We start from the raw sequence: 14560 nt of genomic DNA, 5'->3' as shown, positions 1-14560 counted from the left end.
CAGACTGCGGAGAGTGGCCCTCCCCGGCCGGGGCTCTCCTTTTAACCCCCCTCCGGTCGGCTGTCCCCGCTTGAACTCTTCGCGCCTCTTCCCGGGTCCCGCGGCCGTCGGACCGACCTTGCCGGCGCCTCTCGCCGAGATCACGGTGCACCTGGCCCGTCTTGTTTCATGATTCTCCCTCCCTCCGACTTTTGCGGCAGGAACCGGCAAGCGGGAATACAAATCATGGTTCTTGCCTTAACTAACATTCTAACCTATCAGCTATTCGTCACAATTCCAAGCACCGTTTTCAGCATACTTTCTAAGAGCTTTTACTTGGTAGCTCGCGCAGATCCCGACAATGCTGTTGTAGACCCCAACCGGTCCATCGTATTTCAGCTCCACGTGCCAGGCAAACTCAGCCCCAGATCGTGCACTGCACACTTGATTTCTTAGGTCTCCCAAATTAGTTCTGCATCTGCCACTGAAACCCAGGGAGAGAAACGAATGAAGAAGCAAGAATCCTAAGATTAAACAAATATGTTTTATTCAGAGATAGTGTTTAATTTTTTTTTCATTTTTGTTAGCTAGATAATGCAACCAAACCTTTCCTATCTCAGCAGAGTTGCACCACCTATCTGAGGTGGAAAGGAAAAAACCCAAAACGAAACAGAATAAAATGAAAACTCCAGCAGCAGTTCCTTCACACAGAGCTCTGATAATGAACTCACTTCGTCTTTGAATCTTTGTCTTGGCTCTTCTGAAAGGGCCAATAAACAGTTTATTTGAAACAGGAGCATCTTCTAACATCAAGCAATCTCTTATAGCCAAAAACTACCTGTTTTCTTTTATTCATAGCACTAACAGGATTAAACAAACAGTCTTCCAAACCTAAAGAGAATTAATAGTTTATCAATTTAAGAACTTGGTGCCACACAGACCTTCATGCTATAGTGGCCGTCTCTGGAATCTACTTGAACAAAAACATTGTGTTAACGTTTAGTTTCACAGTGTATGAATGGAGGTGAGGGCCAGGATTCCCCGCAGCCAATGCTCTCCAGATCATCTCTTCCCTTCCTTGAGTCCTCTAAATATATTGGACTTCAAATCCCACGATCCTCACCGGGTAAGCCGACTGATATGTGGAAGTTGTAGTCTGCGTACAACAATGGAGGGAGAGGTGAAGTTTGGGTTGGCTTGGGCCACATATAAAAAAGACAAAAACCTCTATTTCTGAATCAGAAGATCCAACAGAATTATGCAAGAGACGTGTTTTTTTTTAATTTTATTTTTGTTTCAAAGCGCGGGTGGGTGGGGGATGTCCAGTGTCTGTTAGGATGGGAACCAAACCAAAGTTGGACAAACAGAAGCTGAGGACAGGCCGGTATTTGGTGGAAAACTGTTTTGATGAAGAATACATCTGATAAAACCGTTAACAGGTATGTATGCCAAAGATGCTCCAGCCCTTGCCCACCCATCGCCCTTCGGTGCCCTATCACGACGAGGAACGCGCACCCTTGTAGGACCTGCGCAACATTGGCCTCCTGCTTGGTCAAAATGTCTACATGGAGTGTCTGGCTCATGAACGTCCTCCACATCAAGAGATCAGAGGTCGTTCCCTGTCCACAGACTTTCCCAGCTTTCTCTGAATTGGTATGGTTTGGTCACTCTCAGTGCCGTGGGAAGGAGACGAGAAGGCCTGGTCTTCTTCTTCTCCAGAAGGGGTTTGGAGACTTACCAACCCAACCCTTGAGGTTCTTCTTCTGTAAATCTGGTCAGAGTTCCTCTCCATCGTTTTCGGATCTCCGACTGGGCCAGGCCGAAGTTTAAGTAGCAAAGTATTGGCCAAGCTGCGTTCGATTTAAGTATCAGGGAGGGTCTTGCTTTGGGAGACGGGTTTGAAGAAAGGCATGAACATTCTCCTTGGGAAAATAAATGTTACGGGTGAACTGGAACATGTTTTGGAGCGGCTGCCGCGTTGGACTCACCTTTGGCCGAGAGAAAAATGGTACAAAAGGGGCAAAACGCATTAGATGGGGGAACAGATCCCCAAAGTGGGAGAACTGGATGAGGGACAAGAAGGGCGGCCCCCTTCAGAACTCGTGGCCAGCCTTGGAGGGAGGAAAAGGAGAGCCCACCGGCCTGGGTCACCTTGGCCTCCACGTCCCCAGATGGGGGTCCCGCAGCAGTCTGCCTGTCCCTTCTCAGGCGGTGGAACATGGTCCCAGAAGTCTCTGTACGCAGCATCCTCCGTCAATGGAAAGCATAGAGGAGCAGGAGGATCGTGCAGATGCTGATGACGCCCCCCAGGATGAGCGTGTCCCGGCGCTTGCGCAGGTTGATCCTCTGGATCAGGCTGTTCACGGCTGGAAAGCGGTCTTGGGAGGGAGCCGCGAGTTAAGGACAGCAAGGAAGGGTGTTTGTTGCCCCCCCACCTGCTTGTGGGGTTCTTCTCCTTTCTGGGGAGACACGCTGCGGCGTGCACCCCACTCCTAGCTTTCTCTATCTGACTTCTACTTTTGGGGGCCGGGCCTGTCAGACAGGGCGCCGTCATCTTACCTTTTGTAGCGACAGCACTTAAAAAAATATCCCTTTGGCTGGCTTGTTAGCCTTTGTCAGGAAAAGGAAGCAGGGAGAGAAAGTACAGGACTGGCGTTTAGGCAGAACTGGAATAGTCAGACTTTCTCCATGATGGGTTGCATCGGCCCTCTGGGATCTAATCCATTTCGATCCCTGTTTTGGCACCGAGGAACATCCTGGTTTCGGGGAAATTTGAGCACATTTGCAGAGCATCTGCCCACGTGTTTTTTTTGGTGGGGGGAGAGAAAGTGCAGCAATTGTCAAAAACGGGAAAGGCATGGAAGGAAGCCCTGCCCCCAAAGGGAACAGCTCTACCCCTTAAGCCAGGGGTCTTACTGGGTTAGACTGGACGACCTCAAAGGCAATTTCTGACTTTGTGATTCCAGGGCCCTGGAAGTAAAACAGCAGTAACAGAAAGGATACTGGCCAAGGTGTTCATCTTACTCTGTATGGACTTCATCATCCCTCGCTGCGAAGTCATATTTTCTTTTGTGGCCATGGCAATGCTGGGGGGGGCAGGGGGACCAGAGAGAGAGAGAGAAAAAGATTAGGCACTTGGCACTCAAGGTAACTCACAGCTTGAAACAACTGAGCCAGGCTGTGGCTCTTAACGCTTTGCCGGACAAGCAGTGTTTGATTTTATAAATCTATTTAAGCCCCCATGGAATCCTGGGGTCTGTACTTCGGGGAGAGGCCCCGAGGCCCCCCGCGTGGGAGAAGTTTGACCTCCCCAGACTGGGAGATCAAAAGAAGGTGCAGAAAAGCCACCCCGAAGGAGGCGTTTCCTTTTCAGCATCGGCACCCTCAAAAAATGCCCAGCTGAAGAGCGAGAAGGAGAGCGGCTGAGGATCTGCAAACCCACGAAAAACAGAACAAAACCCTGCATTGGTACTGGAATTTCTGGAACTTCTCTGTGGCTGCGTGGAGATTTCATGCCACGGAGATGGTCCTGAAGGAGGCATTCGGCGGCTGTTAGGTGAATGCCAGCTTGGCCCAGCGAGGAGGGAGGGAGGGAGGAACTCGGGATAATCCAGCCTTGATTCTCTTGGGCATAAGAGGGAAAGGAGGGGAAACACCATCCGGGTTTCAAGATGATTATACTCCACAACAATAACATAATTTTTGTGGAACCTGTTTCCTGGCATAGCTTAAGGCTGGGTTTCTCCACCTTGGCCACTTGAAGATGGGTGGGCTTCAACTCCCAGAATCCCCCCAGCCCACCCATCTTCAAGTGGCCAAGGTGGAGAAACACGGCCTGAAGGCTGACATATGCTAATGACTGGGGTGGGAAGGGAGAGCTGGGCTCTCACCACCAAAAGCCCCCCGTCTGGGCCAGGGGGCTTGAGCAAGCAACAGCGGCCCATGGAATTACTGGGCTCAGCCAGGAGGACCTTTTACAAAACCCCCTTAGCAATCACTCGAAAATGTTATTTATGAAGGGAACGTTACTCCCTCCGAGATAAGACTGGCCCCCGCCTTCAGGTTGTCCCGGAAGGCCCTGAAGACGTGGCTTTGCCAGCGGGCCTGGGGACCCCAAGCTGAAAAGGAGACGATCGAGCGGTTGTGTCGGTTGCGTCTTTGGCTGCTGTGGAGGGTGGGAGTTGAGGGTTTTTTTTTGTATTGCGGGTTTTACTCTGTAAGCCTCCCGGAGTCACTGTGTGTGAGTTGGGCGGCCATATAAACTTGTTAAATAAATAAATAAAATAAAATAAAATAAAATAAAATAAAATACAGATACTCTGAGTGTGCACAGAGAGTATGTGTGTGGATGTATTGCACACTCTCAAAGTCTGGCCAGAAAGTATAATTTTCCCTCTGCAAGCTGAAACTGCCTGCCTGTGGTTGGATGTGGAACGGACACCGGGGACAGCTTTTCTCTGGAGTGGAAAATCAGGGCTTCCACACTGCTGCCCCCGCCAAAGAAAGGCAGCCAGGGTGACATTGCCATGATTAAACTGCTGTGGGCAAATGAAGAAGAAAACCACAGGGAGCCAGGAGAAAGAGGGCCCACGGTCTGGGCAGTTCCCTTCACCTGATGCTACAGCATCTGCCCGAGCAAACTGCGAAACTTTTGCACCGGGGGGGGGGCTTCGAAGCAGACCCACCCTTTTAACCGGAGGCTTAACCGGGAACGTGTGCATCTGCGCCACAGCAGACGAGCGCGCGTTTCCTAGGCTGCCGAACCAGGGAATTGGGGCCGCCCCATCTCCACCCAGGGGACCTTCCTGGCCCAGGAAGGAGGGGGAAACAAGCCCCAGGAGCCCGCCCCTCCCCTGGCCTGGGAGAGAACAGCAAAGCTGGAGCCGCGCAGCCGCTGACGAAGCCGAAATCGCGCGGCTGGGTCGGGGCCCGCCAAGAGCAACGCAGCACCTCGGGGCGGGAGAAGAGAAGCAAAGAGCTTCTCGGGGCTGGGGGGAACTTCAGCGGCTGTGCGGAAGAGCGGGGCCTGCCTGGGGCTCCCGGCTGGAAAGACGTGCGACTCAAGGGGATCCCCAAGCGGGGAACAGCCGTCACCGACCAGCCGAGCGCCTCTTCCCCGCACAGGCCCAAGAAGCCGACCTCTTAGCAAAACTGGATGCAAAGAGGCAGCCCCACCTTTTCAGAGCGGGGCCATGGCTCGGGGTACAGGACTTTGCCCATTCAAGGAGCTGAAGAATAAAAATTGGGGGGGGGGGAGATAGGCAGGGGAATCCCAAACCATTTTATGAAGAGTGAGGATGCTGGTGGTCTCAGAAAGTTGACCACTGAAGAGGGCAGGGAGAGGAACAGAGGAATGGGGGGGGAATGGAGCATCTTAAAAAAGGCCATTGAAAAGGCTGGAAGCCTACCACTCTTTGCAGCAACATTTTGTTGCAGCTGCCACCTATTCTAGCAGCAAAGAGAGCAGCCTAAAAGCATTCAGTATTGCCCCTAAATGGCAGACTGGCATGTGTGCCCAAGCTTACATTTGAATCCATGCCCAAAGTAGAAAAATGTCATTTATTATTGAGGTGAGAAACCTGAGGCCTTTCTTGCAGCCCCAGCAGGACTCTCCACACGTACAGCCGAACTTAGATTTCTTGCCAGTTTTATGGCTGTAAACACACACAAACAACAATGTACTCCTAAAACAGGCTTGATAGTTTAATCCCCCTTCCCCCCCACAAAAAAGCATAAGATGCACACACACCCTTGCATCATCTGTGCCTCCACGGGGGAAGAAATGCTACCAGCTGGATAATTATAATTAAGAGAGGGTGAGGCTAGCTGTCACAGGAGCTGGATCTTAAGCAGCCAGCCGACTAAGAGCCCTGGATTGACTGCAAGGGGCTCTTCTGGTGGTCTTTCTTGATGCACAACTCTTGTCCTGCCTGCAGTGCGGGCCACCTCTTGCCTGGCAGGCGATTCGAACAAGGCAGAGAAGCGGCCGCGCCCTCCCCGGCCCAGCGCCGTCACTTCGAAAGCCGCCGAGCGCGCCGCTGGAAGAGAGGAGCCACACTCCGCCCCGGACCGGGTGGGGACAGGCGAGGGCCTGCGTGCAAACACCGGCCGTATCGACCCGCGGCCGTCGCCTGCAGCCAGCAGGGTGGCGCAGAGGTCTCGAGCCAAGCGCTAATGTTAAACACATTTTAGATCCTCTCTCTCGGAAGGCACAGTCGCTGCCCTCGTTCCAGGGGAAAACGCGCTGCCAGATGGTGCCTCTGGCAGAGGAGAGGAGTCAGAACAGACACCATTAAGGAAAGAGGTTTGAGAGTGCTGCTCTCCTCGGGCGACTTGTAAAACGTCCAATTTCCAACCCCCCCACTCTGGAATGCGATACCGACATCCCACACAGACGGCCCCACCGTTCCCATCCTCCTCCAGGCAGAACTGGGGCGGGGAGGGAGAACAGAGAGACCGAGCCACCTGGACAGCCCCTTCCCACCCTTTCCTGCCCTGGCTTCGTTCTGTGTTTTTTTAAGGGGGGGAGTTTATTTAGTTCAATACGCACTGAAGAGCTAAGAAGTTCCCACTTTACAAAGGAAAGATCTGAAACCATGCCAATAATCAAGGAACAAGGGAAGACACACTTCCTGGGGCAGCTTTTCTACACTCTGCCGCCCCCCCCCCAAATCGGTCAAGCTCTGCAGCAGGTGAGGCCCAGCTGGTGGGCCGCACCTGGCCAAAGCTTAGCTGATCTCAAAATCTATGCAGGATCCGGCCTGACTGGTGTTTGGACGAGACACCACCAGGAAATCCCCAGCCTAAAACGGGATGGAAAAGACGAAACAGTTGACAGTCAACAGCAAACCATTTTCCACATGGCGGCCCAGAAGACGTGACACGAACGTGGCCACGAATTCGCCCCCAGTGAAAACTGGCTCGTCGGAGGCTGTCTTTGTGAGGCGAGCCAGGGCTTTTGCTTCCGTTAGGTAGCACGGGAGCCCAAAGCCCAAAGCCTGTTTCTCCTCATTTCAAGGACGCCGACGTAGCCCGGGGAGGCGAGGGCGAGAAAGGAGCCCCCCACAAGGAAGCCCCCAAGGACGCGGCAGAACGAGACTCTGCTGGGACAGAGCCTGGGGGGGAAACGGGAGTGAAAGGATGGGGCAGAAAAAGAGGGATTCCCCCTGGAACTGTGAAAGAGAAGGGAGAAGTGGGCCACGCGCTCCAGAAACAAGGCCACGCTAACCGGCCAGCCACACCGTGGAGGAAAAGCTGACCAAGAGCCCCCCACTGGCTGCCCATCAGTGAAGGTCAGGGAGCGCCAATGATTCATCCCTCCTTGTGCGGGAAACAGCAGCTTCTCCCTCCAGGGTTGAAACGCTCCAGGCGTTTGGCTCTGATGCGCCTCTCTCTCATCCATCTCCAGCATCTGGCCCCCAAGGGGTAGGCTACTCTTGGAGAGGGAGGCTCCATCAGGGCTAACAATCTTGCCTCTGTGGACGCTGTCCAGCGGCTGTCACCAAATCTCCTGGAGCGAGCGCCCACAGGTGACTTCGATGGTAGCGTTATTGTCATGAATGTTAACATGTCCTTGAGTTCATGCCCCGAGTCAAGAGGTCTATCTGCCTTCCTTGCTTCAGCGCAAGAGAAAAAGCTGCCTTAAAAATCAGTGGATTTAACCTCCACCAGAGGCCACTCTGGCCTCCAAAGTGCTGCTGGCTGATTCTGTGGGATCTCCTGGTAGTCTCCCATCCAAGTCCTGACCAGGCCCGATTCCACTTAGCCTTTCCGTCTCAAAAGCCGGATCCAAGAAATCGTGATGGCCCCCAAAGGACAGGGAGGGGGGCCACAACCCCCCTCCTGGGGAATTAAAAAGTTAACGCCGCCCTTTCTCCAAGGAGAATTCTGAATTCGCCTTTAAGCAGAAATCTGCGGAGGAGACGAAGGGGGAAGGCAGATCAGGAAAAGGATGGCACGGATGGTGCCAAGGCAGCAGCGTGGCTGCTTCCAAGAACATCCAGCCCAGCGCAGTCACTGCTAGAAGGCGTGAACCCGACCCAAACAAGCTGAATGTACATTTCCACGGCCTTGTGCAGATCAGCAAAATGCCGTCTGTAGCTGGAAGCAGCAGAAATGGTAGCAGCGGGGGGGGGGGGTGTAGGACAGAAAAACCATCTGTTTGCAGGAGGAAAAGGGCCGATGTGAAAGCCAGCACGGCCTAAACCGCAGAGTCAGCGCTGCTGTCCCCTCCTGAGACCCAGACAGAGCTCTCCTTCCCCAACATTACCCCAGCAAGGCCCTGGGGGAAGGCCGACCACCTCGGGCACGTGCCCCCTTTAATTCAGCCTCCCCAAGGTGCAGCCCAGGCCTGTGAAGTGTTCGGGGTTTGCTGAAAAGAGAGTCTCTTTAGCCAGCTTTAGCAAGCTGGAAGGGACCAGAGAGGTCATCCAGACCAACCCTGCTCAAGGCAGGGACTGCTAGCCCAGTGTTTCCCAACTTCGACTTCAACTCCCAGGATTCCCCAGCCAGCAGGGTTGGAAGACACCCCTTGTAAATGCAACCATCTGGATCGTGACCCGTCTTCTCCCCTCCCCTCCGGTTTCTTGACCAGTTACTTTGGCAGAGTTTGCTGAGCACATGAAAAGGAAAGGGGTGCGCGTGCATGCTTAAGCCAAGCCATGGTCTCGTGCAGCCGATAAAGCTTGGAGGGGAACAAAGAATTCTTGGATTGCTGGGGGTCATCTAGGGCGGGTCTCCAGCTCATCCACGATCCCAGAAGTGTCGCTATCTTGGTGCAGGGGGTGTGGGGGTGTTCCCTGCACGAGCTCCTGGCCGCTACCCAGGGCTGCTTTTCCAAAGATCAAGGAGGTTAGAGAAGTAGATTCGCTGCAGGGCATCAGGAAGCCTCACATGGAAAGATGCGCCCAGAATCCATCTTTCTTTGCTAGGTTTCAATCCGTCCCCTCTTCCTCCTGCTTTTCCCAAGCAACAGCCCAAACCCCAACTCTTTGTCCCTCCTTTCTCAACCGGTCTTCTCTGGCTGAGAATGAGAGCTTCCTGCTTCATCAGCTTCAACCCTGGTTAAAAATGCCTTTCCCTGAACGGCGCCTCCACAGGCAGCCATACCGGATAACCCCCCTGGTTTCCCCACAGCCAAGCTCATCAGAACTGAAACGGGGGAGCCTCCAGGAAATCAGGGGACCGGCCCAAAGTCTCAGCCCACTTCACTGCGGGCTCCTTGGTCTGAATCCGAGTTTTGCCTTGCATGTTGCCTCTGGACACCGGGGGGCTGGAGGAAGCGTCCTTTACTCGGAGGCGACCTCCCTTCCCCTTCTGTTTGCCCAAGATGGCCCTCTTCAGCCACCTTAGCAAATGCCCCTTTGCCTTCCCAGCAGTAAAACTCTTTGGGGGGGAAACCTTTTTCTGTCCAGCACTGTAGGCGGCAGGAATCTGGCACCGTATCTTTAGAATACAGTAAGACGCGAGGAAAGCAGAGAGACAAACGGGGCATTGGGAGAGTGCTGCTGGAAGGGACCTGTGGGCGGGGGGGGGGCAAATCTTGGACCTCTGGGGCAGCCACCCCAAGAGACAGGACCAGGCAGCACCTCCGTAAGTACTTTTTAAAATACTAGGCTTTCCCCTTCCAAAAAACCACTATCTTTTTAATATAAACAAGTAAAAAAGCTGGCCCTGAAGTTGCTGAATCATTCAGACCTCTTGGTCACAAGAGGGTAACTCTCCAGAAGGCCCTTCTGGGGCCCGGGAACTGGGGATTCTGGGGAGGTGGGAGGGGGTGGGTTTTCTAGTTCCGGGGTAATGTTAAAGCCCATGGGTTCTGGGGTGGGGGACAGGCAGTGCGAGGGTCCTCCGGCGTGGGGGCCAGCGGAGGCGATGCAGTGGGACCACTTTGAAAAACGCCATTTCTGGTCTTACCTTATAGTCTCCTCTATCAGCCGGTCGGAGCTGAAAGGAAAAGCAAAATGTTTAACGTCTATATCCCACGTCCTCTATATGAACCCCAAAAACAAAACCGGTGTCTATAAATATTGAGACGTGCTAAGCGAATTAAAATAAACAACTGAATGCACGCGTTAGCATCCACATCTATTTTACCAAGAGCGTTGGCAGGAAAAGTGAGGAAGGGCAGAGAGGGTGAAAAGCGCTGCCCACCCACCCTCACCCCCTCTTTATTCCCAAGGCAGCGACAAGGATTCCTGCAAGGCAAAGTCCTTTCTAATAGCCCAACCTCTCTCCCAAGTGCCTGCCCGGGCCCTCCGGTCCCCTAGTGCGGGCAGGGAGCCCCGATGCAGCCAGGGAAGACAACAGCAAGATACAGATCAGCCTGCCAACTTTCCTAATTCTGTCTCTGGAGTCCCCTACCAGGGACAGGAAATGCTTCTGTAGATATCCAAAATCAGGGAGGTAGCGTTTAGTTCAGGGTTTCTCAACCTTATCAACTTTAAGATGGGTGGACTTCAACTCCCAGAATTCCCCAGCCAGCCATGCTGGCTGGGGAATTCTGGGAGTTGAAGTCCACCCATCTTAAAGTTGCTGAGGTTGAGAAACCCTGTAAAATCATCTGCCTGGATGAAATTGCTTAAAGGAACTGAAAAGAGATGCCTCACACTGATCACAGGCAGTTAAAATATGGATGCAATTCTTAAAAATGGGCAAAGTTTGCAGGAGGGTACAGTCAGATATGTGGTTTTTTGGCCTCCAAGGACCCCAGGGGTGTTAAGGCCAGGGTGTCATCAGAGGAGGTGTGGGCCAAACTTTGTTCTGGTTTGGGGGGGGGCTGCCTAAAATAGATGGGTTAAAGTTACCGCGTGCTTAATTCATTTTTTTAATTTGGCAAATTTAATTTGCCAAAAATTGGCAGCATGATCCGGCGATTATTTATTATTATGAAGGGTATTTATTAAATTTGTACACTGCCCCAGCAACCCTGGGCAGTTTGCAAAGTAAAAACTCAGAAAAATAACACTACAACATTAAAGATGAAGGAGCAAAAGGATGGCAAAACCAGGCAACAATGAGAAGCATACATCCAGAAGCGACCACTGTAGCTTAAAGCCTGGGCAAAGAGTCTTCAAGGCTCTCCGATAGTTTTATTTTTTCATGAATTGCAAAAATTGGATGGGGGTACGGCCTGCAGCTGGCAGGCCATCCAACCCCTGCTGGAAATATAATTTTTTATTTACACACACACATACACACACACACATATATAAAATTATAACTTAAAAAAAATCAAGGCAGGGTTTGGAGGATATATTTCCTGCTACGCTGGGACATTTCTAAAGTTGCCACCCTTCCCCTCTCTACCACTCCAGATTTCCCCCAAATATCTACTTTCTGTCCCAGTTTAAAAGTGAGCTCTAAACTTTGCAAGCTTCTTGAGAACAGGAAGATATTCCACTGCCGATTTGCAAAGCACGAAAGAATCTGCTCTCGCCAGCGTGTAGCATAAGCTCCCGGCCCCCCTCCTGCTTTCCCAGTATTAACAGAACACCACCCCAAAGTCAACAGCATCTTCACTTTCCCTTTGTCCACTTTTTCTGAAAATACCGTCAATCCCTTTGCAGGGAGCTGATGTTCATTTCCACCTACTTTTAGGAGTGCAGGGGGAAAAAATCTGAACAGATGGATATTTTGGTTTGTTCAGGGTGTTGAGTTAATATTGTGAATATGAACAGAAAAGGAGCAGAAAAAAAATCATCTAAGAATAACTGACTCAGAAAGAAGATTATGCTGTTGCTTTCCTGTATGAATCCTTGCTCTGGGCTTGTCTCCAGCCAAAACAAAAACTAAGAAACTCCGGAGGGCTATGCTAATTCTAAAGAAGAAAATACTTTTTAGCTGGGGTGTGTGTGTGTGTGTGCATGCGCGCACACGCAGTATTTTTGTTGTCTGAAGTTTTTTTTTTAAAGGCTGTCTTGCAGCTGTGCAGGAAGGCTGTAGCACATGATCTGCAGTAGGAAGGAATCTGCATTAATCCATCTGAAGCTTGAAAAGTCAGTGGTGCTGTGTGCTGTAGCAAGTCTCATGCAGCAGGAAAAACCACCCTGTGTTTGTTGCCTTAGGCTCCCAAGGATCTCATTTTCAATCAACAGGATACCAGGCAGGGCTGAGAAGAGTCAAGATCTACTTCCCCCAGTTTCTGCCCATTTGGTAAAAGCTGACAGAGTTGGTGCACTCTGGATCCCCTTGATTAGACAGTGCCAGCTCTTGGGACCCAGCATGCAGGCCTTCTCTGCCATGGCACCTGCCCTCTGGAACTGGATCCTTCCAGAGATCCAGGTGGTATCCCCCAGGGCCTTAAAGGCCTGGCTCTTCTTCCAGGCCTTGGGGTGAGACAGACGGGGCCCCTCCCTCAATGTGTTCCTGTCTATACAGGCAGTCCCCTGGTTAAGAGCGTCTGACTTACAGACCACTCATACTTATGAATGGGCCTATTAGTAAATTGCAGATGGCGTTCTCCTTCCCCGAGCCGATGACTCACTGAGGCCGCACAATGTTTTCATGAACCGCTGAAGCTGCGCATTTTTAATATACAGCCTGTTTTCAGTGGTTCATGAAAACATTGCGCAGCTTCAGTGGTTTGTCGGCTCGAGGATGGAGAACGCTGTCTGCCATTTTTAGTAATAGGCAGCCCATTCGTCCAACAAATACATACAAATTCGAGTTAAAGACAGACTTAGGAACGGAACTCGTTCTTAACCCAGGGACTGCCTGTATAGGATCCTGTTAGAATGGATGCTGATCTTGTTTACTTTTAACTGTTGCTTGTTCTACATTGTGACCCACCCAGGGTTGTCCTGAAGTTGGGTGGTGTCTAAATCTAAGCAAATAAATGAATAGCCTGCAGTAAGGGACCCTGGAGGAGAAGCTGCCACTGGTCAGCGCAAAACTGGGGTAGGACATCTCCATTTCCCCTCCCCTCCTACGAGAGGTTGTGGGGAGGATGGGGAAGGATCGGAAGGGAGAGGAGAGAGACCTAAGCGGTCAAGGGATGGAAGGCAAGACCCTTGTCAGCTTAGCTCATAAAGAGCAACTCAGCCCAGGTGGTGAGAAACCCAGGCAGAAGCCTTTCAAACCGCTCAAGGAGACTCCGCCTGAATGAACTCACTCACAAATGTGGTGGGAAAGTCCTCTTCCCCTTTCCAGGATCCTGCATTTACCCCAGACTAGCCTTAAAGGCATCTTGATGAAATCTTTGCAGTTCTGGCTTCCTTGATTTTGCCCACCTGTGCGGGGCTTGATACCTCCCTCCAGGAAATCATCAGAGGCTGCAGAATCCCCCAAAGTGGACAGCAGCTGAAGCCCACACAGGACTTTCTCTCATGCTAACAGCAGACTTCTGTTGCTGTTGTGTTCATGCAACATGCTTATACATCTTTAACCAAACTCTGGTTTAATTACAGGTAGTCCTTGCTTAATGACTGCCCCTTTAGCAACCATTTGAAGTTATGACGGGACTGAAAAAGTAACTTTATGACCGGGTCCTCGCATTTATGACGGTTGCAGCATCCTCTGGTCACGTGATCACCATTTGCAAGCTTCACAGCCAGCTTCCGACAAGCAGTCAGTGGAGAAGCCGCCAGCGATATATCAAGTTGTGGTCACGTGACATCGTGCTTAATGACCGTGGATGATTTACTTAACGACTGTGGCAGAAGTGAGGTCATAAGTCCATTGTGATCACATGATATCTGGCGCTTAGTGACAGAGTTGCTGGTCCCAATCGTGATCGCTAAGCAAGGACTACCTGTAATTAAATCAGTTTCTTGGACTACCTTAAGGAATGCTTCTGTCCTCTCTTTGCATAACGGTTTCGAAACATTTCCTTCAAGGCCACCTCCCTGGCTCTCCGCAGGGTGCTGAGGGCCCCTGGTGAGGATGGGGTAAGGGGGGCAGCATTAACTTGGCTCTTGAAGTCCCCCAGCTAGCAGTGAGCTGTTCCCCTTGCCCAAACTGACGGGGCTCCAAAGACACCCTTTTCTAAGTTGCTCCTGCAGGAGGTAAAAGCAATGCAAAGGCTCGGATCTGTCCTGGCTCCTGGTTTTAGGGCACGTGCTGATCGCCGGAAGAGAAATGGGGCTCAAACCTGGCCTTCCAGCTGCTGGGGAATCTAAATTCAGATTGTTTTAAACCACTAGGTTTGAACTGGCTGCTGATTTTCCCAAGGCAGAGATATACGAGCAGCTTCCAAGAAGACCGAACTTGCGCGGTTTGGCTTCATTTCTAGCTAGATACGAGTCGGCCAAGATTTACAGAACAGAGTCGTTTGGGGGAGGTTTCAACATGTGGGGCATCACAAGACCAATCTAGATCTTCAGATACCCGAGAGAGAGAGAGAGAGAGAGAGAGAGAGTGTGTGTGTGTGTGTGCGTGTGCACGCTTATTTCCCTTCTAGACCTGAACGGGGAGAGAAAGGGGAGCAGCTTCAGAGGGCCATTTTGGTTGGTGGTTGCACTGTTTAAGATTAAGAGAAAGGAGTTTTCCCACAATCATGAAGGAGGTCATTATTAGGAGACTTCGCATTTAAGTCTGCTTTTTGCTCTTTTCTGTGTGGGGAAAACCAGCAAGGAACAGATGT

The 14560-nt window shown here is 51.6% G+C and overlaps 1 protein-coding gene across 2 annotated transcripts in view; it reads right to left on the bottom strand.

Moving 5' to 3' along the window:
• Nucleotides 1-509: 509 nt before the first annotated feature.
• Nucleotides 510-14560, bottom strand: part of GOSR1 (golgi SNAP receptor complex member 1) — a 48339-nt gene continuing 34288 nt past the window's right edge. The window contains exons 7-9 of one of the 2 annotated variants that reach the window (XM_088138757.1): nucleotides 9895-9924; nucleotides 2983-3065; nucleotides 510-2357 (exon numbers count right to left, since the gene is read on the bottom strand). In XM_088138757.1, coding sequence (XP_087994883.1) covers nucleotides 2233-2357; nucleotides 2983-3065; nucleotides 9895-9924 — 238 coding nt within the window. In that variant the 3' untranslated portion in view covers nucleotides 510-2232. The remainder of the gene's footprint in view (nucleotides 2358-2982; nucleotides 3066-9894; nucleotides 9925-14560) is intronic. The other variant, XM_088138756.1, reaches the window with a different exon arrangement.

This window comes from Python bivittatus, unplaced genomic scaffold (genome assembly GCF_059951505.1).
Source record: "Python bivittatus isolate LINGU-HERP-01145 unplaced genomic scaffold, Pbiv_v1 ctg000240_np1212, whole genome shotgun sequence".
Lineage (NCBI taxonomy): Eukaryota > Metazoa > Chordata > Lepidosauria > Squamata > Pythonidae > Python > Python bivittatus.
This window is presented reverse-complemented; position numbering and strand designations above follow the sequence as displayed.